This window comes from Schistocerca serialis, chromosome 3, assembly GCF_023864345.2.
Source record: "Schistocerca serialis cubense isolate TAMUIC-IGC-003099 chromosome 3, iqSchSeri2.2, whole genome shotgun sequence".
NCBI classification, from domain to species: Eukaryota; Metazoa; Arthropoda; class Insecta; order Orthoptera; family Acrididae; genus Schistocerca; species Schistocerca serialis.
Window position 1 is genome coordinate 1,007,115,213 of NC_064640.1, and position 27,587 is coordinate 1,007,142,799.

Genomic DNA, 27,587 nt, shown 5'->3' on the forward strand with positions numbered 1-27,587 from the left:
GTGAGTTCCCAGGAGCGCCCCATTCTGCACTCTCACGGTGTCTAATGACTACTGAGGTCGCTGATATGGAGTATCTGGCAGTAGGTGGCAGCACGATGCACCTAATATGAAAAACGTATGTTTTTGGTGGTGTCCGGATACTTTTGATCACATAGTATAAGTCGGTAGTTCTATACGTCATACTACTGCTCTTCTTATGGATTACCGTCTTATCTTCTTACGACCGACAACGGTTTTCTGCTCAAGTGAGTTCCAGTAAATTTTCTTTAGGAACCGAGTCAATAACCTAAGATTTAACATTCAGTCTTACACATGTCCCACAGAACCCTGAAAGATTATTAAGGTCCAGCAAATTCGCTTGTTTCTCGACATCACTGACATGTTTTCGACTATACAGCGAGGTGACAAAAGGCGTGGTGATACTTCCTAGCCGGCCGGTGTGACCGTGCGGTTCTAGGCACTTCAGTCTCGAACCGCGTGACCGCTACGGTCGCAGGTTCGAATCCTGCCTCGGGCATGGATGTGTGTGATGTCCTTAGGTTAGTTAGGTTTAAGTAGTTCTAAGTTCTAGGGGACTGATGACCTCAGATGTTAAGTCTCATAGTGCTCAGAGCCATTTGAACCATTTTGATACTTCCTAATACCGCATAGGACCTCCTCTTTCCCGGCGTAGTGCAGCACCTCGACGCGGAATGGACTCAACAAGGCATTAAAAGCCCCTGCGGAAATATTGAACCATGCTGTCTCTATAACCACCCATAACTGCGAAGTGTTTCCCATAGAGGATGTTGTGCACGAACCGACCTCTCGATTACGTCCCATAAATGTTTCGGCAGGTACTTGCAAATTTAGTATTTTCAATTTATAATTGGAGTCAGCCCAAACACTGCTAATCACGTCTTTCATGCAGCGCCGTGTGTCAAAGGATAGCATCGGTTTGCTGTCGGTTAATAACAAAATTATCTTTAAACCGTAATCTTACGTGACCATTTGACAGAATAGTCCAAATTACAAACAATCCTGTTCGCAGAACATCCGCAACTGAGCATTATAGCAGAGGTTGAAAATACAGCTTCAGTTGTAAATTACTTTATTTCCACACGAAAAATAATGTGTGAAAATAAAGTAATTTACAGCTGACGAGGAATTTTCAACCTCTGCTAGTTCCAAATTAGCCTAGTGTGATACTCGTCTTATCGCTGTGTATCAACGCGACATAAAAACAGGAAAAATAACGAATGCTCCAACAGCGACACTGCCGTCTCCAGCGCCATGCAGCAGTGCTGCTCAGTCGATGCTGCAATCCTTGTTATCCTTCTTGTTTTACTGTTCCTTTTAATACATTTCGGTGAAACGAATAGCTCACTAGGCTAGTTTGGGACCGGTGTATCGAACTGGCGCGTAAAATTCTAGATAAAAAAATATCATGACCGATGTCCTCAGAATTTTGGTCCCATAGAAAGTAACCAAAAAATCATTTTGTTTATGACTGGAAACAAACCGTCACTCTCCACTGACACTCGGTATCGCATGAAAGACGTGATGAGCTGCATTTGACTGGGGTCACTCCAGCTACACATTGCAAAAATGAAATTGTGAATATCTGCCGAAGCGTCAGAGGAAATGACTGTGACGGCTCTTAGGAGAGACAGCCTGCATATTCGCTAGTGAAATTCGTCTTAAATAATCCATTATAATTTGAAAAGAATAGCGACGTTCATACCTGCAACACTAGAAGAAAAACTGAATTTTTACCCATTATCAACGCTGGCAGTGTCACAGAACCGAGTTCAATATGCATCAACAAAAATATTTGATCATTTTTACAATACCGTAAATGCCCCACAGGTAACAAAGCAAGTTATAAATCTAGTCATTTCTTCTGGGCAAGTCTTTCTAGTCTATAGATGAATTTTTATTTCAAACCGGCGGCTTGTATAAACAAACTTGTTTTTAAGTGTAATTGCTTGAGTAGGACTGACAACTGACACGGTCTTTAATATTAAAATTTACTTTGCAAACATATTCTGTAAACAGACGCATTTCACATCATTTCAATAAAAAAAATCGTTCACATGAGGTACGTAACATATCACTGACTAATGAACCTGCTAACTAACATAAATTTTCATACTGCTTGGTGCGAGATCCAAAATACTGTAATGCCTCCCAGGATATGCATTCGCAATAACTACCAACACGAACTGGTAAACATCGACTATGTGCTATCCTACTCCTACAGAAAATGCCAATTCATTATCCATCCGTGCTCGTAATGTGGAGACAGAGGTGATCCAGGTCCTATAGACTTCAGAGCGTGCAAACCAAGAAGTGAGGCCTTATTCCGTTATAACTCAATGCTACAGAAAACAATACATCGATGTAGAGTTGTGTTGTAACCTTTTCTGTCAGAAAACCGTGCTTAAGAATGTATTCAATACACATTTAATTTTCGTCCAAGTCATAATGTAAACTTTCATTTTTTTACGCGCACGGGTACGGAAAAATCTTGAAGAACCAGAATTCGTGTAGACACATGGTACTGTTCAAATTGGCCATAATTATGTTAAGATCGCCAATGACAACCGGAAGTGCACGCCAATGAGCCTGCTGTTCGTACACAAGGATGCTAAGATCATCGGATGGATGTATGGCCGTCATTGTATTCCAAGTTCGAGGAGAAGACATGGGAAAGCTCTCCGAGTGGCTTTCTGCGTGTGTTTATGCCGGCGGATCTGACGGACCAGGGTCACGTTCTGAACGTACATCAGACGCCTCTGGGTACGGCTGGCATGAACTGCGCGTACTCTCAACAGCCGCATTTACCCCTAACAAGTTGTGGACGACTTCTTGCCGTGTCATCATCAAACTGTTAGGGCTGTGCCATAAGGAGACATAACGCGGCCCGAAATGTAGAAACTTCCTCACCATACGATACACTGCTTCGTCACTAGTCTCCACGGTCACCCCGCTATTTACCTTATAAGAAATGGTAACTGGGGCCGCTAAACAGTGAAAGACCTCCTGAATTACGTATAAATAACTGCGAATCGCACAAGAACAGCCAGAAGCCAGCAGCCTAGATAAACTTCCAATGCTTGTTTCAGCTTTATCTCAGGACAAATACACTGATAAGCCGAAACATTATGACCGCTGCCCACCGCGAGGTTGGATATCACCTGAAGGCTTTGCGAAAGATGCCACCCCGGCCGGCCGGCTGTGTGCTGTACCACACGTGATTGGTGAGGACGGGAGGGCGGAGGAGGAGACTGCGGAATCGGGCCGCTGCGAGCAGCCTGGTTGCTGCAGCCCTAACCCGCTAGTTTGAGGAAGGGCGGCCCATGGACGCCAGAGCGACGCTGCGGAGGCGGCGGCGGCGGCGGCGGCGGCGGCGGCGCCCACTTCCCGCGTGGCGACTAGACACGCCCTTATAGGCGGGGTGTGCCTTGCCGGGCACCGCTTTGGTGAGGAACAGGGTTTTGCCGCCACCGGTATGCGCGCCACACCGTGTTGAGACGCTACCGCTGTAGAAGAAGAGAGAAAATAAATGATAGTTAAGTACACTGTTTACCGTTGCTGGCTCAGTGAAAGAAAGAATTCTGACGATCACGTGATTATAAGCAGAGTGAGTAATTACTTTTTTCGCTCTGGTTCCAGGCCATAAACACATTGTTGGGCGACTCCACCGCATCCTCAAAAAATATTAATCATCTAGTAGAGTCAGATCTGAGCGCCTTTGTCAGTCCTCGTCTGTCTCGCCTACAACAATAACATCAACAACAAACAAGATATATAAGTCGATTTGTTACAGAAAAGAAAACTTTCTATACTACTGTCACTACTACTAGTGGCATGTAATCTTTTTTTTTTTTTTTTTAACTTACAAGTATGCTGCTTGGGCATCTCATTATTTGCTGGAGGCTGTTCCTGCATCTGGTGATGAACAGCCTCCAGCTGCTGTCCAACAAATCCAAGTCCTCTAGAGCTGTTCCTGTAACAGGACGAGACATAATTTTATTTATTTTGAATGTCGAGTTACACTGAAAGATCACATATCGATATTTTTTCTATACTTATGTTGGTGCTGTTGTCGGTTATCCACAGCTGGGGACTGTTCCACTTAGCATTGCTGCTGCTGTAGTAGATAATTGTTTTCAGCCCCCAGCTCTGCCTCCAGCACAATTTGCATTTCCTTCAAATGATCTAGAAAAAAAGTATGAAATAAGAAAATTTTCGATCGCAACAAGAACAAATTACAATGAAAATTTTACTCACAAGGCAGTTCTGGCTGTGAACCCAACACAGGAGGCTGGACTTCCGGGGTCTGTTGCAGTCCAGCCCCCTCCTGTCTCTCCTCAGACTCCAAGACAAAATCCTGGAGTTGTACTGTAACAAGAAGACGGAGTTAATAATGTGAATTTAACGTACACACGAAAATTTACACTCGAAATAGAAATTATTTACTCACTTGGTAATCCTGTCTCCAGAACTCTAAGCCTCTTGCCACTACACTCTGAGGTGTTGCTGCAGCTACTTCTCTTCATATTGCGGAGAGAAAAGAACTAGGAAACACACACAGACATGATGGAATGCACAACAAGGAGGACAGCAGCGGACTGAGGACGATGGAAGTTGGTTGTGGTTTCTTATATAGACCGAGGCGACCAATGAGAGAGTTTTATTTGAATGTACAGCCAATGAGAAGCTCCAAATGTCATTATTTATTATTTCTGGAAGGGCTTGATCCGACCATCGTCTCTCTCTCTCTCTCTCTCTCTCTCTCTGACTAACAATTTGCTTTTATGGTTAACTGCGTTTTCGCAAATGATGAAGACTTTTAGCAGTGAGAAGTTTACCGTTTCTGAGACGTATGTTGAAAGCAGGATATTGAGATTCCCAGGAAGGGTAACACGTGATGCCTCGTCAGGACCCTCACGAACAATGCAGTCGGTGTTATTCTGGGCTATTTTCGTAAACAGGTCCAGTTAGGTGACGTCAGTATCCACAGGTTTCTATCGCGAGGGCCAGACGCGTCTCGCATGTCCCGTTAGGATCGTGATGGAGAGAAAGCAGTCGAACAGATTTCTATAGTGCGAACTGTTACATCAGTATCCACAGGTTTTGCACGCATTGATAGACGCAGCTTGCATGTCCCATTACGAACGCTAGGAACAAAGCACCCTGTGCTATTCTGGGAAGGATTTCTATAGCGCGAACTGTGACGTCAGTATCCACAGGTATTGCGTTAGCAACGGTAAAGACACGTGCGCATGGACCAGAAGATGACGTGGTGCTTATGTAGATAGACATGTGACGTCAGTATAACACTCGAAGAACTTTAACTGTAGACGTGACTTTCACATGCCGTCGGCAGCGGAGTGACCCACCATTTTCCACCCTCCAGACCGCCATCTTGGATTATGCTATGGGAGGGGCGACAGCGCCCTCTGGTTGCAGTACTGTGTACTAGGTCAGTTGGACTCTGGACTCCATGGTGAGCACACTTGATGGCGGTAATGCCTCTAATTGTTCAAATAAAGACTGCATGCAAAATATATACTTATGTCCATCCTATCCAGCACAGGCTGAGTACTTTTCCCACCAATTCCTAGGAAGAGGTGGTGGTTGGATGACTTAGGTTAGTGGAGGTAGCCCAAGTGACCTTTTCCCCTGCCATTTTCTTATGTTAGTGGAGATAGATGTGGTGTGTTGAATGCCAGACATTTGCCACGCCGGACATTTGCCATGCTGGACATTTGACACACTTGCCCCTTCGTCAGATAGCTTGAGTAGCGATCCCTCAGGTAAGGGACGCCCTTCCCCACATTACCTCTGTCCGCTTTCAAACCGCTGTCTCCACATCTTACTCGATACAGCCAGTACGTAAGGCACCTTCTTCGACATCTTGGGCAAATACAGAGCTTCTTTTCCGAAATCGAAATATTTATAACTTTTGGGAAACAAAAGCAATACCGATGATTATGTCAGTATGTAATTAGTTCTGCCAAGTATAAATATAGATTCCTCTGTCTGTACAGTAGCTTCCTTTCATGCTTACTGACTGCGATAGAAACAGTCCATCGGCATGGGAGCAACAAGAAAGGAATGGTGTAAAGAGGATGGGAATGTAAGCTAATCATTTCTTTTTTATCACTGCGTTTGAGCCTACTTTAATTACTACAACTGCATACCCAAAAGACAATAGGGAAAGAATAAATGGGTTTGTGAATGTTTGAAAAGAAGAACGACATACTCCATATTAATTTACTCTCTAAAAACATTAGTTAGTAAAGTGTTGCGGGACAATGTTCAAAACATAACTGAAAACACGCTCACTAAATAGAGATAAGAACATCTATGATTGACATGTCATCTAAAATCGACTTACAATTTTGAAATGTTAGAAATAAGGAAATGAAGTAATACAGAATGCTACGCTTGTAACGTACGTTGTTGTTCTACATTGTTTAGCTCTGGTATTTACAGGGTCACAGAGAAAGCATCTTAGGTTCTGGAGGGAAAAGTCGTAATTGTAATTATCTGCACCTGAAGAGCCAGGGCCGACAAATTTTGACACGTTCTACCACATATGAAAGATCTTTACAGTGTTTTCTTCAACTACAGTGGGATAGTGTATCGTTATGTATGGCCTTACGGTCCTACGGTAAATAAGAAATATTACCTGGCAGTTATGCGCCGCTTGCGTGACGCATTCTGAAGAAAATGACCAGAACTGAGGCAAAACCACTCGTGGAAATTGCGTCACTATAACACTCCTACTCACACCTGAATGCCTGTTTGTTATTTTTTGGCAAAAACAAAACCATTATGTCACCTCAGCCACCGTATTCACCAGACTAGGACGCCTGTTACTTTTTATTCCCGAAGCAGAGTTTGTTTTATGGTATGGCAATACATATATAAAGAGTGCAAATTACTACATATGAACACTTAAGCACAACTCTCCAGCGTAAAATGACACAAATAACAAGCGCTATAAATGGATATCAATGTCTTTTATGTATTTTATAACATCACTCGTCGCTGTGAGGAAATCTTCGAAAGGACTCTAGTAGGCACGTGCGGGACATGTCGATACAACACGAGCAGCTGTCTGTCGTTTCCCACCGCAGTCGCACGATGGTGATGAAGATTTGCCCCACTTGTAGAGAGTGTCTGCCCTTCGTCCGTGGCCCATTCCGATGCGGTTCAAGATAGTCCAAATTGCCCGAGGCTGGTCGAATACAGGGATTTCTTCTGGATGCGAGGCAGCTTCAGGCATTGTGGGGAACAGTTTTGCTGCCAGCAGCGTTTCCATTCATTGAGTGGATTGATTTCAGTTTCCATGAGAGTCCTGGCTGTGATTAGAGTGAAATGTTTTGATGTTAGTCATTTTCGCTCCGCGAGGAATACGTCGTCCACTGTCGGAAGCCGGCCGCGGTGGTCTTGCGGTTCTAGGCGCTCAGTCCGGAACCGCGCGACTGCTACGGTCGCAGGTTCGAATCCTGCCTCGGGCATGGATGTGTGTGATGTCCTTAGGTTAATTAGGTTTAAGTAGTTCTAACTTCTAGGGGACTGATGACCACAGATGTTAAGTCCCATAGTGCTCAGAGCCATTTGAACCATTTGAACCACTGTCGGAAGGTCAGTGTTATTAGCAATCTTCTGGTAGTAGCGCGCTCTTCCGTCTGATATCAGGATGTGGAATGTGGCTCAAGATAGGTAGCCAGTATGTGGGAGTAGATCGTATTGACCCACTAACAATGCGCATGGCCTCGTTAAGTTGTACATCTATCTTTTTTACGTGTGGCCTATTAAGCCAGACAGGCGCACAGTACTCTGCTTTTGAGTGTACCAAACCGAGTGCTGATACACAGAGAGCCCAAGGCGGAATAGAACCGCGAAAGTACGTCGTTTTGGCACCTTTGATGAGGTAAAAACAGAACACCGGTACGAAAAGTGAGTTCCAGAAGTGCTTCCGAGATTGGAAAAAGTGCTCGCCCAAGTGCACTATATCTGAGGGGATTACTTTGAAGGGGACAAATTTGATATCGACGAATGAATGAAGATACTTTAAGAAAAACGAGAACTGCCTTTACTTTTTGATCACACGTCGTACATTTTTGACGTACGCGCCTTTCATGTACTAACTGACAACTATAATGACAGGAAGCGTGTCCAGTGACAAAGTGAAAATAAAAGTAAAGCAGCGGTGTATTCGGTTTCAGGTGGGGGGTCTCGCAGCAGGCGGCCCCCTGTGCCCCCGGGTGCGCGCAGCCGCACCCGCCCAGAGATGGCCATGGACTCGCGCATCGGCCTCGACTACATCGTCGAGAACCCGGAGTACATCGCCAAGCTTGCGGCCGGTAAGTACATCCTTTTTCCACCCCACATTCGTTCACTTCCTACTAACCGGAGTCCACATACACTCAGTGCGACGATTCTTCCGTAATCTAATTCTTACAAAAACCCACCACGGAGGAGAATCTATCAGGCCTTATCAGTGTACTGACGAGGGAAACTCCCCATCGCACCCCCTCACATTTTTTGGTAAAATGACCCAGTGTATGTTGTTGTTGTTGTGGCCTTCAGTCCTCAGACTGGTTTGATGCATCTCTCCATGCTACTCTATCCTGTGCAAGCTTCATCTCCCAGTACCTACTGCAACCTACATCCTTCTCAATCTGCTTAGTGTAGTCATTTCTTGGTCTCCCTCTATGATTTTTACCCTCCACGCTGCCCTCCAATACTAGATTTGTGATCCCTTGATGCCTCAGAACATGTCCTACCAACCGATCCCTTCTTCTAGTCAAGTTGTGCCACAAACTCCTCTTCTCCCCAATTCTATTCAATACCTCCTCATTAGTTATGTGATCTACCCACCTTATCTTCAGCATTCTTCTGTAGCACCACATTTCGAAAGCTTCTATTCTCTTCTTGCCCAAGCTATTTATCGTCCATGTTTCACTTCCAAACATGGCTACACTCCATACAAATACTTTCAGAAACGACTTCCTGACACTTAAATCTATACTCGATGTTAACAAATTTTTCTTCTTCAGATACGCTTTCCTTGCCATTGACAGTCTACATTTTATATCCTCTCTACTTTGACCATCATCAGTTATTTTGCTCCCTAAATAGCAAAACTCCTTTACTACTTTAATTGTCTCATTTCCTGATCTAATTCCTTCAATCTCACCCGACTTAATTCGACTACATTCCATTATACTCGTTGGCCCAGTGTATAATCTGTCAAAAACTGACCACAGATCGAACACGAAAAGAGGAAGAACGTGTACTGAACCGTGAAAAAAGAAGCAAAATAGAAACAGTGAATGTTCCAAGCTCAATATGTGCAACATCGTGGCGTCGTGGTTGTGTGGTCACAGTGCTGACTGGACTGCAATGCCTGACACCGTGTTCAAGTCTCTCCCGTGTACCTCCCCCCCCCCCCCCAAACACATACACACACACACACACACACACACACACACACACACACACACACACACACACACACACACACACACACTTTTTTTTTACAAAATTATGAAATTTCCGTCCAGTTATTGACGTTTCTATTCTCCTTCTGTAGTCTTCATAGTTATCATACTATACGTTGCTTATAGAATATGAGTCACGTGGTAAGAATGTATTAGCGTCGCAAGAAAATGTGATGAATAGTGAAAGCAAGCGAGATACCGCTTAGACCTCTCGCAAAGCGAAAAAATAAATAAACGGGTGTGAACTGTGTTACAACAAAGCAATTCGAGAGTCAAAACTTACAAAACGGAACATAAGAGTCATAACATGCGGTACTTGTGTAAAACAAATAGGAGGTACGTACGTCTGCAGACTCCTTCCTTACACCTTGCTGTTGCAAACAGACATTACATCACGACACAGACACAAATCTGAATACAGCGAACAGACACGTCAATGACCGGACATACAGTTCATAATTTTGTGGAGAAAAAAGGTGGTACGAGGCAAATTCGAACATGGATGTCCCCCGACACGGTGACCATACAACCACGAAGCCGAGATTATTCAAATTCGCACGGAGCTTGGACCGTTCGCTGTTTCGTTTCCTCATGTTTTTCCACAGTTCAGTACACCTTCTTGCTCAATTTACGTTCAGTTTCTGACGGACTATCCACTGGGCCATCTTACCACTATATCCGGGGGGAAGGGGGAGGGGGATGCGTCGGGGACTTTCCCTTGTGAGTAGAATAATCTTACATGTACGAAGCGAAAATTAAAATAAACTTTTGACCATCTGACAATGCATTATTGGAGTATCCTGACTGCAGTACTGAACAAGAAGCACAATACGATCCTACACGTAACTAAGAAAACGGCGGATTGAATGTACATTAGTTAATTATATGTTCCATAGATCATTTGAACGATGTTTTTAATCGAAATGTTATGGATCGACTCAGTTTACCGGATGAATCACCTAAAACGTGCACCGCAAGTACACACATCAAAAAAGTTTTGCATCAGCCCGGTTCCCAGAACTCCTGAAGATAGACGTTGACTGTGGATATTTTATCACAGACAGTCCCTTTGACTGTTCACAAATGTCACTAAACCCGCCCAAAGATGTAAACAACCATGCATGAGCAGCGCCTATTAGACGGAGGGGACCTGTCAGCCGATCCGTTCCAGTCATTCCACGAGGAAGGATGTACACGGCTCGTGTTGTCTGTAGTTCAACCATGCCTAGACGGTCAATACCGCGGTTTGATAGCGTCCGCATTTTTACTTTGTACCAGGAAGGGCTCTCAACAAGGGAAGTGTCCAGGCGTCTCGGAGTGAACCAAAGTGATGTTGTTTGGACATGGAGGAGAAGCAGAGAAACAGGAATTGTCGATGACGTGCCTCGCTCAGGCCGCCCAAGGGCTACCACTCCAGTGGACGACCGCTACCGGAAGGAGGAACCTGACAGCTACGCTACCACGTTGAAGAAAGCTTTTCGTGCAGTCGCGTTACGACTCAAACTGTGCGCAATAGACTGCATCATGCGCAACTTCACATCCCGACGTCCATGGCAAGGTCCATCTTTGCAACCACGACACTATGCATCGTGGTACAGATGGGCCTAACAACATGCCGAATGGACCGTTCTCTTCACCAATGAGTGTCGCATATGCCTTCAACCAGACAATGGTCGGACACGTGTTTGGAGGCAACTCGGTCACGCTGAAAGCCTTAGATACACTGTCTAGCGAGTGCAGCAAGGTGGAGGTTTCCCGCTGTTTTGGGCTGGCATTGTGTGGGGCCGAAGTACGCCGCAGGAGGTCATGGAAGGCACCGTAACGGCTGTACGATACGTGAATGCCATCCTCCGACCGATAGTGCAACCATATCGGCAGCATATTGGCGAGGCGTTCGTCTTGATGGACGATAATTCCCGCCCCCATCGTGCACATCTTGCGAATGACTTCCTTCAGGATAACGACATCGCTAAATTAGAGTGGCCAGCATGTTCTCCAGACTTGAACCCTATTGAACATTCCTGGGATAGATTTAAAAAGGCTGTTTATAGACGACGTGACCCACCAACCACTCTGAGGAATCTACGCCGAATCGCCGTTGAGGAGTGGGACAATCTGGACCAACAGTGCCTTGATGAACTTGTGGGTAGCATGCTACGACGAATACAGGCATGCATCAATGCAAGAGGACGTGGTACTGGTTATTAGAGGTACTGGTGTGTACAGCAATCTGGACCACTACCTCTGAAGGTCTCGCTGTATGTTGGTACAACATGCAATGTGTGGTTCTCATGAGCAATAAAAATGGCGGAAATGATGTTTATGTTGATGTCTATTCCAATTTTCCGTAGAGGTTCCAGAGTTCTCTGAACTGAAGTGATGCAAAAATTTTTTTTGACGTGTATATTTCGATAATGGTAGAAGCAGTTAGCATGCGGATTCCCCAGGTTAGAATGGTAGGCAGGGGCCCGCCTTCGCAGCCAATACAACAGCGTTATGAGTTTTAAACGTGTATTCATTTACAAAAGGAACACATATTTTAATCGAATGGCTATTGACAGTACCAAACTCAAAGTAGACTAAATAAAATTGTAGTGGCGTGGCAAGACACCCAAGCCACTCGGAGGTAGCCGAAAGGCACGCGTTAAGCTCACGCACATTGGCGTGAGGTCTGGAACAAGGTAAAGTAATTATCCTATAAAGGAAAGAACGTAGTTCTTGGAATACTTAACTTTAATCCACAATTGGAGAACATCGCTCTTGTTTAGACATTATTACACTGAATATAAACTGGTAATGGCGCCTTGATAGGTCGTAGCAAATGACGTAGCTGAAGGCTATGCTAACTATCGTCTAGGCAAATGAGAGCGTATTTGTCAGTGAGCCATTGCTATTAACGTCGGCTGTACAACTGGGGCGAGTGCTAGTAAGTCTCTCTAGACCTGCCGTGTGGTGGCGCTCGGTCTGCAATCACTGACAGTGGCGACACGCTGGTCCGACGTATACTAACGGACCGCGGCCGATTTAAAGGCTACCACCTAGCAAGTGTGGTGTCTGGCGGTGACACCACAAAAATGACAACGGTGTTTGTTGCAGAAGTCTAGAGCAAGTAGTTTACGAGATATCGAAGTCTGAACATCGTAAACACCGACAGCTACATGTTCCATGTGGTAGCACAAACGAATGTGCAACTCTTCTCGGATATTAATATGTTCCCGGTGATGTCGTGTTGTTAAATGGGACATTGCCTAGGCCAAACGAAAGGCAAACTAAAGTGAGTACATCACCAATGTACCAGCAAACCCCATGCTCCAAATGACCACCACCAGCATCAGTACAACCTTGCAGTCTGCCATGCAACAATTGCTTCCCATGTTCTAGTATTTCAGAGGAAATTACAGTGCGGGCATCAGTAATACCCCGTTTCAAATCATGTGTATTGTTTGAAGAGGTTGAAGTGGTCGAGGAGTTGACGAGGTTAATTTTTGTTGGGATATCTTTCGGGGTACATAGTATACGGACGTATAGCATACGTCATACATTCAAAAAACTATGAGCCTGTCCGCTTTTTTCGCATTGAGAAAGATCGTCTAAACACGTCCTAGTACGGCCACTCTCACACAGTACGCTGACGGGACCATCGCAATTCGGTCGAAGTGTACATACAACACAACACAACACAACACAAGCATCTAAACAGTAGGATGGAACAGACAGCTATCGGTACTTACAATGTTCACAACACGATAACTCTTAACTACTTACACTAGCTTTCTGTAGCAAACACCATTGACATTCTCATTTACGCTACTTTTAGAATGTTACTGTCAGTAACCATTGACCCGTTCAAAAATTGTAACGGTTGTAAATAACTGCACTTTCATCAGTGTCTCAAAATCTGTGTATTGGCTGCAAGTCGCTTACCTGCAATTCAGTTCTGTGAAAACTGCATGTCGATAGTGCCTTCCATGTCCGAAATATATGCGGTGCAAGTATTAGGTGATCACCCTATACATGATTAATTTTAACATTAATGAATTATTATGTTTCAGTCTTACTCAAACAGCTACAACTAAAATTATTTTTTCAGGTTACTACTTTTAAATAAAAATTTGTCAATGGAATAGGAGTTTGAAGCTTGGGTTGCGACCTGTCAGACATTTTATGTTACTGGGAAACGATCAAAGATTATTGTTGATGCGTATTGAACTCCTTTATGACTCACTCAAAGCTTTAGTTTTAGGTAGTAAAAGCCATTTTCCTTTTAGTGTTGTAGGCATAACACATATTCTTCTCAAATGTGAAAGTTATTTATGAAGAATTTCAATAGGGCATTGTATATATAAACCAAACTCCTTGAAGAAGTATCAAAAAGATATTCATGGGTGAACACCGCAGATTATTATTACTGCCCGTTTTCGTGCAATTAATTCTTTTTTTCTAAGTGATGACTTACCCCAGACAATTATTCCGTAAAACCTCTTAAGTGTAAATATGTGAAATATGTTAGGAGGTTGATTCGTTTGTTTCTAAGATTATCAGTTGTACGAAGAACAGAAGTATCTCATCTTAATTGTTTCAGAAGCTCAGTTATGTTTTTTTGTACAGTTCAAGTTTTCGTCAGTATGTACATCTAAAAACTTGAGGTAATCTACCCAGAAGCGCTACATCAATTGTTGATACGACTGTTTGATGTACAGAACTGAAAATGGAGTGTTTTCTCAAAATTTATGGAGGGTCTATTTTGAAAAACAAATCACTTAATAATTCTTTGAAAAACATCATTAACAAGTTCTTCTGTTGCTTTATCTTTAACGCGTTTTATTATAACACAAGTGTCGTTTGCTGTTAGTACCGATTCTGCGTGATGAATGTTAAGTGAAACATCATTCACATATATACGTCATGAATAGGATTGCACCAATAATTGAAACCTGTAGTCTTTCTTTCTTGATTTGTCTACAGCCACTAAAATTTTCTCTCCTTCAAATATTTTTTAAGTATTCAGCACAACGTAGAACGTCAGTTTCATTTAATGTTGCACTCTATTTTAAATGCCAACAGTCTTACGTTAGACTTGACTATGATCCTTAGGAATATCAGTTGAACTAGATGTTAATGTAACCAGTCACAGCTGTTATGCTTTCCACATCACGGTGCAGAGAATTATACTCCCATTATCAAGTGTCAGTTAATATTGTATGTGTGTACAAGTTTTTGGATGACTCGTGACACAATCTTTCAGTGGTCCCGTCTCCTTTTCTGGTCGTATGTACATCACATACACCTTATATAAACTGTGGGAGACAGTACCATAGGATTGTCAATAGTCTTTTATACAACACGTCCATGCCTCATTGCAACACCGCAATGAGGAACAGCAGCATACGGCGCGATGCAACCAGCCGCCGTGTCATGGCGTCATATGGATGCAGTATGTAGGGGCATGGGCATATCACACAGCTTTCCCACCCGTTTTCGGCTTTCCAGGCATGGGAGCCGCTACTTCTCATTTGAGTAGCTCCTCAGTTGACATCACGAATCTTTTTGCAGTCCTCCCAGTAAGGAAAAATCGTTGGCAGCACCAGGAATTGAACTCCGGTCCTTCGCATTGCAATCAGCCACACTGATCACTCTGCTACGGAGGTTGACTCCATGCCTCATTAACTAACATACATCCACTTGATGATGGAGGTATAATCCTCTGAAACGCATTGAGAATGAATAATAAATTGTGACTGGTTACACCAATTTGTCGTTTCAGCTGATTATATTCAGTGGTAGTCATACTAGACTGCTTTTGTTTGTGTGAAGCTACTTTTATTATTATTATTATTATTATTATTATTATTATTTCTTTACTTTCTCAGACGTTAAGTCTGGTTAAAAATGGAAAGTGACGCGGACCTTGATCAAGCGTCACTTCCTTTTAACTGTACGGTATATGTTATATTGCATTTAGGAACTTTGGGGTAATTGAGCATGTATCAATAATTACAGATTTCTGTAGTTGTATATATAAGTTTGGATGTAGCTGTATTGCATTGATGTACTGGTGGATATTGTGTGGTATGACTCCTGTAGTTGATAGTATAATTGGTATAATGTTAACTTTATCCTGATGCCACATGTCCTTGACTTCCTCAGCCAGTTGGATGTATTTTTCAATTTTTTCTCCTGTTTTCTTTTGTATATTTGTTGTATTGGGTATGGATATTTCGATTAGTTGTGTTAATTTCTTCTTTTTATTGGTGAGTATGATGTCAGGTTTGTTATGTGGTGTTGTTTTATCTGTTATAATGGTTCTGTTCCAGTATAATTTGTATTCATCATTCTCCAGTACATTTTGTGGTACATACTTGTATGTGGGAACGTGTTGTTTTATAAGTTTATGTTGAAAGGCAAGCTGTTGATGTATTATTTTTGCTACATTGTCATGTCTTCTGGGGTATTCTGTATTTGCTAATATTGTACATCCGCTTGTGATGTGATCTACTGTTTCTATTTGTTGTTTGCAAAGTCTGCGTTTATCTGTTGTGGTATTGGGATCTTTAATAATATGCTTGCTGTAATATCTGGTGTTTATTGTTTGATCCTGTATTGCAATCATGAATCCTTCCGTCTCACTGTATATATTGCCTTTTCTTAGCCATGTGTTGGATGCGTCTTGATCGATGTGTGGCTGTGTTAGATGATACGGGTGCTTGCCATGTAGTGCCTTCCTCTTCCAATTTACTTTCTTCGTATCTGTTGATGTTATGTGATCTAAAGGGTTGTAGAAGTGGTTATGAAATTGCAGAGGTGTAGCCGATGTATTTATATGAGTGATTGCTTTGTGTATTTTGCTAGTTTCTGCTCGTTCTAGAAAGAATTTTCTTAAATTGTCTACCTGTCCATAATGTAGGTTTTTTATGTCGATAAATCCCCTTCCTCCTTCCTTTCTGCTTAATGTGAATCTTTCTGTTGCTGAATGTATGTGATGTATACTATATTTGTGGCATTGTGAACGTGTAAGTGTATTTAGTGCTTCTAGGTCTGTGTTACTCCATTTCACTACTCCAAATGAGTAGGTCAATATTGGTATAGCATAAGTATTCATAGCTTTTGTCTTGTTTCTTGCTGTCAATTCTGTTTTCAGTATTTTTGTTAGTCTTTGTCTATATTTTTCTTTTAGTTCTTCTTTAATATTTGTATTATCTATTCCTATTTTTTGTCTGTATCCTAGATATTTATAGGCATCTGTTTTTTCCATCGCTTCTATGGAGTCACTGTGGTTATTCAATATGTAATCTTCTTGTTTAGTGTGTTTTCCCTTGTCTATGCTATTTTTCTTACATTTGTCTGTTCCAAAAGCCATATTTATATCATTGCTGAATACTTCTGTTATCTTTAGTAATTGGTTGAGTTGTTGATTGGTTGCTGCCAGTAGTTTTAGATCATCCATGTATAGCAAATGTGTGATTTTGTGTGGATATGTTCCAGTAATATTATATCCATAATTTGTATTATTTAGCATGTTGGATAGTGGGTTCAGAGCAAGACAGAACCAGAAAGGACTTAATGAGTCTCCTTGGTATATTCCACCCTTAATCTGTATTGGCTGTGATGTGATATTATTTGAATTTGTTTGGATATTAAGTGTGGTTTTCCAGTTTTTCATTACTATGTTTAGAAACTGTATCAATTTAGGATCTACTTTGTATATTTCCAATATCTGTAGTAACCATGAGTGGGGTACACTATCAAAAGCTTTTTGGTAATCAATGTATTATTATTATTATTATTTTTAGCTTTTACCCGTCATGACCGTACTGCATATTAAAAAGCTCTTTCGTGGAAAGCGTTCCGCTTTTCCTGTCAAAATATGCAACACAGTTGCTTTTTGTTCACGAAATTATTTTAGACATATAACAGATCCTTCAAGATGTAAAAAGGTATAAAAACGTTGTAATAAACTGGTAAAATATGTCGTTACCAGTTTTAATAAAAAAGAAACAGCAAGTATTATGCACTCGTAACGTGTACAGCATAACTATGTTCATGCTTTTCAGTAAAAGCGAAATGTGTCTGTTGTAAGAACTTTTCAATTATCTGCACGCTTAGGACCAGAGGAAACCAAAATAATAATAAATACACTACGACAACTCGACAGAAACGAACAGTATATATGTATCAAGATTCATAAAATCTGAACCGCATGCGAGGTGAGCTCCATGGTGAAGTACAGTAATTTCTTTGAAATTGAGGATAATTAAGATGTATAGATCGATTTCCCGAACCCACTGATCCTAGAGATAGAGGATATTACCCCAGTGCTCGTTCTACCGTTCAGGCACGACATAAAATTTTATGTTTCCGTTAATGCTTCTTGCAGCGACAGATGCAGTTCGTTATTTTATTTCTGATCAGCTGACATGATTTGAATGTAAGGTTTACATCTTTAGCAGTATTCTCGTATTGTCTTCTGAATGTGGAGGATCGTTTCAAAAAAGAAAAAGAAGCATAATAATAATAAGAAGAAAAGTGGTTGGAGGAAATGGGAGGGGGAGGTGAGGAATTCCATAGTTATCAACTCTTTACCTATACCTGTGAAGACCTCTGATGTTGAAGAATTTTAGAAACCACGGAAGATATGACTCTTCAAGGACGTTCATTAAATACTTTTAGTGCCTTTTAGAACTGAAACTATTATTATTAATCAGATTAGGCTTTGATTTTATTGGTCAACTGTAAGACCAACACTTTTTTTGGTGTTAATCAAAGATTTAGGTGTAAACTGACTGAGTTTCACCCTAGCGTGCCGCAAAAATTTGATGAATCCACGGCATGCTCACTCGTGGCAGTGTAGCTCCATGTTCACCCGTAGCCATTTACCTGCAATCATGTTATTGTACTTGTGCAAACATAACACTAAGGATACGCACGAATAACGTACCTATTGTTTTACTGGAACTACTTACTGAAAAAAACAATGGTTTATAGCGCATCAGTCTCGAGTTATTGCTCCGTCTTTCGATCTGAGGGACTAGTTTCAACATCAGCTGTCCTTGTCTTTGGTTACTGTTGCTGTATGTACGTGCTGTGATGCAGAATTTCCTGGTTACGTGTTGTTGCATGCTCAGATGGTGATCCAAGGTGTATAATCACGAGAGAGATACCTGCAACAAGGAATACTCAGACTTTGTCACCGGCTCCAGTGATGCACTTCGACTTCCAATATGGGCAATATCTGTATGTTTTTGTCACAACTATACTATCAAAAGAGATATCTGGCTTAGCTGGAAGCTGTTTTGCTGCTGTAGTGGGGATACTGTGGAAAACCGTGAGAAATGTCAGCCAGGATGGCTGGATGTTGACTGCGTTCCTGCTATCAAAAAAGCAAATGTGGGTGAAATCTTATGGGACTTAACTGCTAAGGTCATCAGTCCCTAAGCTTACACACTACTTAACCTAAATTACCCTAAGGACAAACACAGACACACATGGCCGAGGGAGGACTCGAACCTTCGCCGGGACCAGCCGCACAGGCTATCCATAAAAGTGATTTTCTACTGACCTTCGTCGTTCAGAAAAGCTAACTCTCACTCTGTGGTTCATAATACGGAATTGAACATGACCAGTCTGATATTTTCAGTTATTGTCCTTCGTATCACAATGTCAGGGGTTATCCAAGGCAAAGAAAGTGTTTATTCTATGAGCAGGTTTAAAGATTGCTTTGAAGCTCGTTCAAAAATGGCTCTGAGCACTATGGGACTCAACTTCTGAGGTCATTAGTCCCCTAGAACTTAGAACTAGTTAAACCAAACTAACCTAAGGATATCACAAACATCCCAGCCCGAGGCAGGATTCGAACCTGCGACTGTAGCGGTCTTGCGGTTCCAGACTGCAGCGCCTTTAACCGCACGGCCACTTCGGCCGGCTTTGAAGCTCGTATTCTCGATTTGTCATTGACAGTCATTGAGACTACTGTGCTTAGTTACGTAATTCAATCGTACTGGATATCTCGCACCTTTGGTACCGCCGAGTTCGCATTGTTTCTGGCGAAGGCTATTTTTGGCTGTTCTCAGATCAATAAAGCTGAGGAAGCTGCCAGTACGAACACTGGCTTGGAACGTTGTTCCTCGGAGGTGATTATCGTGAAGAATCACATATACAAACGCCACAAAAATGACGAAAGTTTTCGCAGTCATTTTTGAAATTTCAGAGAGAAAATTTTGGACGAGAAGTACCTGAAATTATCCGTAGAGATAGTATTATAGATAAAGTCACCCTAGGCTTCCGAAAGGTGAAATACTACGTATTTAACATGTAGCAACGAACAATAATGTATATTCATTAATACTCCATGAAGTCAACATATTATGCCATTGTTTCCTTCTTAAGGTCCCAAAATGTTTTGTCTTATATTGTGCCTTCTTGTATCAAATAAATCTATTGTCAGAATATGTAACTCTTCCCCTCGCTCCTACAATAAAAACAAATGGTTCAAATGGCTCTGAGCACTATGGGACTCAACTGCTGAGGTCATTAGTCCCCTAGAACTTAGAACTAGTTAAACCCAACTAACCTAAGGACATCACAAACATCCATGCCCGAGGCAGGATTCGAACCTGCGACCGTAGCGGTCACGCGGTTCCAGACTGTAGCGCCTTTAACCGCACGGCCACTTCGGCCGGCCAATAAAAACAATGCACGTAATTTGTCGTATTCTTGCTATTTCACATTTTGGCAACTTAATAAATTCTGAAAGTGTTATATGACTCAAAATTTCAGCTTTTCTCTCGCTTTTTTGTCCTATGGCTACCAACAACATTTTACGTAAAGTGCTTTGGTTCACATTTTCATGTTTGGAAGTCAAAGTACTCCGTTTGAGATGATCCTGCGATTTTTCTTCTTATACAGCGTAATAATTTCCTATACTGTACTGTACTGTAACTTCAAAGATTTAGTAAATTGAATTGTCTGCTGTTCATCACTGCCTTTTACGTCTTTGCTAGTCATATATTGATCCTAACTTTTTGTCTTTATTTATTTTACGTTCTTTTGAGTCACTTCTGATTTATTTATTTCTTTCATAATCATTTAGCTTTCAAAGAGTAACTGTATTTTGCAGGTGTTGCAAATAACACATAAATCTCGAAATGTAGGCCCTGCCTTGTTAAGAAAACAGACATTTGTCAAATATTTCTAAAGGCACAGATCGACTAAGTTCTCCGATGCCGACACGTTTCGCACTCCGTTAGTAGATGCAGAACGAGATATATATCCAAGTTAACCTTATTTTTCTAGCTAACTTTACTGACAACACCTCGCTATAACCACTATGTTCCCATTTTTATCTTCTAAACGTTATTCTGACCAACAATTTCAAAAATTTGAATGCAAAATTTACAAGTAATCGTAACACGTGCTTTTGAAAAGTATGATGGTGGATCTGATCAGAAAACATTTCTTCTGCTCTGTGGAATTTAACACCGGTTCTAGCTACTTCTTTCCCCTTGAGCTTTAATTTATGGTTAATATGAAGGTATCTAATCTCTTGTTATTGTCACTTTTAATTACATATTGATAAGCTTCTGATAGGTCATCTTTAAACTATTTCTGCTTCCAGTTGCAAATCTGAGTAATTTTTTATTAACTAAACGAAACACTTTTTAGCATTGTTTCACAAACTTCATTATTACTGTAAAACTTAGATATTGAGTCATAGCCCCATACTCTAGTACATTACCGATCCAAAAGATAAGAACCATGCGAAGATAAACATGTTAACTTTTTAATCTATCGATTTTTCACTTAAACTGTAAAAGTTATCTTTGTTGACACTTTTGACAAAATTACATATTCTTTTTACAATATTCATTAGGGTGGCATTTACAGCAACTATGACTAAACATACATTGCAGTAGAGCTATGCACAGGAATGGAATCTTTGTTACGTGAATGAAGGCAACAAGGTTCTTCGGCAATGCAGGTGTTGCAATATTGTCTAAAATTAGTGAAAAATTTGTTGTGGATTGGCAAGAGAGCCAACCCACTATGAGAGGAAGCCGAAAGGCACGCGTTTTAGCTCACGCAGGCTGGCGTAAGGTCTGGAACAGGACAAGAAAGTTAGACTTTAGCAAAAAAGGACGTAGCTGTTGGAATACTTAACTTTAATCCGTAAATGGTGAACATCGCTCTTGACGGTACATGTTTTACAGCATCAATAGTAACTGGTAATGGCGCTTTGCTAGGTCGTAGCAAATGACGTAGCTGAAGGCTATGCTAACTATCGTCTCGGCAAATGAGAGCGTAATTTGTCAGTGAACCATCGCTAGCAAAGTCGGCTGTACAACTGGGGCGAGTGCTAGGAAGTCTCTCTAGACCTTCCGTGTGGCGGCGCTCGGTCTGCAATCACTGATAGTGGCGACACGCGGGTCCGACGTATACTAACGGACCGCGGCCGATTTAAAGGCTACCACCTAGCAAGTGTGGTGTCTGGCGGTTCTGGCGGTGACACCACAAAATTGAACTGAGTTTGTTCATTCACTAATATACGTGGGGGTACACTCACCTGTTTCTTAATTTCTTAAATTTCTGACTGAGTTAGTTTTGTATTCTTTACCACTATTTGCAGGACATGTACATCTATTATTTATTTGTGGTTTTCATTAATGCAATGTTCAGCAAAGAATGAATCTGGCTTCTTTAATTTCAGACTACTATGGTGTTGTTAGAGTAAAGGACAAGGACAGTGTTCTGCTCATGAGTGATTTTAATGCAGGATTGGAAATCGAACAGAAGGGTATGAAAAGGTTATGGGTAAATTTGGAGAGGATATGGAGGCCAACGGGAACGGCTAACAACTCTGGGATTTCTGTGCCAGTATGGGCACAAACTCCTTTTTTAAACATAAGAACATTCACCGGTATACTTGGGAAGGCAGGGGAACCAGATCTACATCAACATCTACATCTACATCCATACTCCGCAAGCCACCTGACGGTGTGTGGTGGAGGGTACCTTGAGTACCTCTATCGGTTCTCCCTTCTATTCCAGTCTCGTATTGTTCGTGGAAAGAAGGATTGTCGGTATGCCTCTGTGTGGGCTCTAATCTCTCTGATTTTATCCTCATGGTCTCTTCGCGAGATATATGTAGGAGGGAGCAATGTACTGCTTGACTCTTCGGTGAAGGTATGTTCTCGAAACTTTGACAAAAGCCCGTACCGAGCTACTGAATGTCTCTCCTGCAGAGTCTTCCACTGGAGTTTATCTATCATCTCCGTAACGCTTTCGCGATTACTAAATGATCCTGGAACGAAGCGCGCTGCTCTCCGTTGGATCTTCTCTATATCTTCTATCAACCCTATCTGGTACGGATCCCACACTGCTGAGCAGTATTCAAGCAGTGGGCGAACAAGCGTACTGTAACCTACTTCCTTTGTTTTCGGATTGCATTTCCTTATGATTCTTCCAATGAATCTCAGTCTGGCATCTGCTTTACCGACGATCAACATTATATGATCATTCCATTTTAAATCACTCCTAATGCGTACTCCCAGATAATTTATGGTATTAACTGCTTCCAGTTGCTGACCTGCTATTTTGTAGCTAAATGATAAAGGATCTAACTTTCTGTGTATTCGCAGCACATTACACTTGTCTACATTGAGATTCAACTGCCATTCCCTGCACCATGCGTCAATTCGCTGCAGATCCTCCTGCATTTCAGTGCAATTTTCCATTGTTACAACCTCTCGATACACCACAGCATCATCCGCAAAAAGCCTCAGTGAACTTCCGATGTCATCCACAAGGTCATTTATGTATATTGTGAATAGCAACGGTCCTATGACACTCCCCTGCGGCACACCTGAAATCACTCTTACTTCGGAAGACTTCTCTCCATTGAGAATGACATGCTGCGTCCTGTTATCTAGGAACTCCTCAATCCAATCACACAATTGGTCTGATAGTCCATATGCTCTTACTTTGTTCATTAAACGACTGTGGGGAACTGTATCGAACGCCTTGCGGAAGTCAGGAAACACGGCATCTACCTGTGAACCCGTGTCTATGGCCCTCTGAGTCTCGTGGACGAATAGCGCGAGCTGGGTTTCACATGACCGTCTTTTTCGAAACCCATGATGATTCCTACAGAGTAGATTTCTTGTCTCCAGGAAAGTCATTATACTCGAACACAATACGTGTTCCAAAATTCTATAACTGATCGGCGTTAGAGATATAGGTCTATAGTTCTGCACATCTGCTCGACGTCCCTTCTTGAAAACGGGGATGACCTGTGCCCTTTTCCAATCCTTTGGAACGCTACGCTCTTCTAGAGACCTACGGTACACCGCTGCAAGAAGGGGGGCAAGTTCCTTCGCGTACTCTGTGTAAAATTGAACTGGTATCCCATCACGTCCAGAGGCCTTTCCTCTTTTGAGCGATTTTAATTGTTTCTCTATCCCTCTGTCGTCTACTTCGATATCTACCATTTTGTCATCTGTGCGACAATCTAGAGAAGGAACTACAGTGCAATCTTCCTCTGTGAAACAACTTTGGAAAAAGACATTTAGTATTTCGGCCTTTAGTCTGTCATCCTCTGTTTCAGTACCATTTTGGTCACAGAGTGTCTGGACATTTTGTTTTGACCCACCTACCGCTTTGACATAAGACCAAAATTTCTTAGGATTTTCTGCCAAGTCAGTACATAGAACTTTACTTTCGAATTCATTGAACGCCTCTCGCATAGCCCTCCTCACACTACATTTCGCTTCGCGTAATTTTTGTTTGTCTGCAAGGCTGTCATTGACTATATAATAACAGATCAGGAATTCAGGAAGGCTGTGAGAGACACACGTGTATTCAGGGGATTCTTTGATGACAAAAAAATGGTTCAAATGGCTCTGAGCACTATGGGACTTAACATCTTAGGTCATCAGTCCCCTAGAACTAACCTAAGGACAACACACACATCCATGCCCGAGGCAGGATTCGAACCTGCGACCGTAGTAGTCCCGCGGTTCCGGACTGAAGCGCCTAGAACCGCACGACCAGCGCGGCCGGCCTTTGATGACACTGATCACTATTTAATCTGCAGTGAAATTGGTATTGTGAGGCCGAAAGTGCAGGTCAGGTCCATGTGTGGGAGGATAAGAGTGGAGAAACTTCAGTATAAGGAAATCAGACACAAGTACATAACAGTGATCTCAGAAAGGTACCAGTTAGTTGAATGTAGTCAATTGCAGTCACTGGAAAAGGAATGGACAAGGTACAGGGACACAGTATTAGAAGTGGCCAAAGAATGTCTTGGAACAGTAGTGTGTTAAGGTGGGATGAAGCAAACAGCTTGGTGGAATTACACAGTCAAGGCAGCCTGTAAAAGGGAAAAGAAGGCATATCAAAAATGGCTACATACTAGAACTCAGGTAGACAGAGAAAGTTATGTTGAAGAAAGAAACAAAGCCAAACAGATAATTACAGCATCCAAGAAGAAATCTTGGGAATACTTTGGAAACAGGTTGGAGACCTTGGGTCAAGCTGCTGGAAAATCATTCTGGTGTGTCTTCGAAAGGGAGGTAAGAAGGAAATGACAAGTATTTTGGACAGGTCAGAAAAACTGCTGGTGAATCCTGTTGATGCCTTGGGCAGATGGAGGGAATATTTTGAAGAGTTGCTCAATGTAGGTGAAAATACGATCAGTAATGTTTCAGATTTCGATGTACAATGGGACAGGAATGATGATGGAAATAGGATCACATTGGAGGAAGTGGAGAAAATGGTCAATAGGTTGCAGTGCAATAAAGCGGCTGGGGTGGATGAAATTAAGTCGGAACTCATCAAATATAGTGGAATGTCAGGTCTTAAATGGCTACACAGGATAACTGAAATGGCGTGGGAGTCGGGGCAGGTTCCATCAGACTGGACGAAAGCAGTAATCACAGCAATCTTTAAACATGGAAACAGAAAAGATTGTAACAACTACAGAGGTAACTCTTTGATCAGCGTTGTGGGTAAAATCTTCTCAGGTATTGTTGAAAGGAAAGTGCGAGTATTAGTTGAGGACAAATTGGATGAAAATCAGTGTGGGTTTAGGCCTCTTAGAGGTTGTCAGGACCAGATCTTTAGCTTACGGCAAATAATGGAGAAGGGTTACGAGTGGAATAACGAATTGTATCTATATTTTATAGATCTAGAAAAGGCATATGACCGGGTTCCTAGGAGGAAGTTATTATCTTTTCTACGTGATTATGGAATAGGAGGCAAACTTTTGCAAGCAATTAAAGGCCTTTACATAGATAGTCAGGCAGCAGTTAGAGTCGACGGTAAATTGAGTCCATGGTTCAGAGTAGTTTCAGGGGTAAGACAAGGCTGCAACCTGTCTCCGCTATTGTTCATATTATGTATGGATCATATGTTGAAAACGATAGACTGGCTGGGTGAGATTAAGTTAGGTGAACACAAAATAAGCAGTCTCGCATATGCGGATGACTTAGTTGTGATGGCAGATTCTATTGAAAGTTTGCAAAGTAATATTTCAGAGGTAGATCAAATGTAAGGACTATGGTATGAAGATTAGCACCTCCAAAACAAAAGTAATGTCAGTGGGAAAGAGATATAAACGGATTGAGTGCCAAATAGGAGGAACAAAGTTAGAACAGGTGGACAGTTTCAAGTACTTAGGATGCATATTCTCACAGGATGGCAACATAGTGAAAGAAGTGGAAGCGAGGTGTAGCGAAGCTAATGTAGTGAGCGCTCAGCTACGATCTACTCTCTTCTGCAAGAAGGAAGTCAGTAGCAAGACTAAGTTATCTGTGCACCGTTCAATCTTTCGACCCACTTTGTTGTATGGGAGCGAAAGCTGGGTGGATTCAGGTTACCTTATCAACGAGGTTGAGGTTACGGATATGAAAGCAGCTAGGATGATTGCAGGTACTAGTAGATGGGAACAATGGCAGGAGGGTGTCCACAGTGAGGAAATCAAAGAAAAACTGGGAACGAACTCTATAGATGTAGCAGTCAGGGCGAACAGGCTTAGATGGTGGGGTCATGTTACACGCATGGGAGAAGCAAGGTTACCCAAGAGACTCACTGGTTCAGCAGTAGAGGGTAGGAGGAGTCAGGGCAGACCAAGGAGAAGGTGCCTGGATTCGGTTAAGAATGATTTTGAAGTAATAGGCTTAACATCAGAAGAGGCACCAATGTTAGCACTGAATAGGGGATCATGGAGGAATTTTATAAGGGGGACTATGCTCCAGACTGAACGCTGAAAGGCATAATCAGTCTTAAATGATGATGATGATGATGATGATGATGATGATGATGATACTATGGTGTTCTCTGAGCCTACTGGAGATTGATCACCCAGTCTGTAAAATACACCAAGAATGCTGAGAGTGTCAGTCTTGCGAATCCAGTATTCTCTACCCACTTTATGTAGCCTATCCGAGAACCTCTTCATTCTGTTGTTACGTTTTCTCGCATTTTGTGAACAACTCCAGCAATGAGGTCACTGAATGCAGCTGGAAATAGTCTTATCGCAATATTTCAGCGCGCATTGTGGCTATTACGTTCGATGTAAGGAAAATGATATGCGGAGTAACACTGAAAATCCTGAGTGACTTCTCCACTGCTACGACTGTCACACTGTAGTTCCATCAGCACACACTTAAAAAATACAATTTTCCCGCCGACTGATGGATGTAAGTATGTTATGTCCGTATTCTAAGCTCCTTACCGACCATTTAGTTCGACAAAATCCGCGTTCAAGTTGTTAGAAACATCGCGTGCTAAACGGGTCAGCGTGATGTGCGAAATCATCGCAATACACGCCGACATACGCATACTTGTGATGTAGCTATACGCTTAGTGCTCTTGTGGACATCAGCACTAATTTTATACATGTATACAGGGTGAATCACCTGTAACTTGCACCGCAAATATAGCGGAAATGGAAAGTGCTATTGATACGCGGTTTTCATAGACTAGATTGGCAGTCAGGGTTTCATGTTCTTAGCCACTCAACAGATTGTAATAATGCTTAGAAAGTGTAGTTTTGTGCAAACATACACTTCTTAAATGGAACAGTGCCGA

General features: G+C 42.1%; 1 protein-coding gene across 2 annotated transcripts in view; it reads left to right on the forward strand.

Annotated features, from left to right (window-relative positions):
* LOC126471458 (uncharacterized) overlaps nucleotides 1-27,587 on the forward strand; it is a 1,143,134-nt gene that overhangs the window by 485,413 nt on the left and 630,134 nt on the right. For both annotated transcript variants that reach the window (XM_050099649.1, XM_050099650.1), the window contains exon 2: nucleotides 8,229-8,366. In XM_050099649.1, coding sequence (XP_049955606.1) covers nucleotides 8,229-8,366 — 138 coding nt within the window. The remainder of the gene's footprint in view (nucleotides 1-8,228; nucleotides 8,367-27,587) is intronic.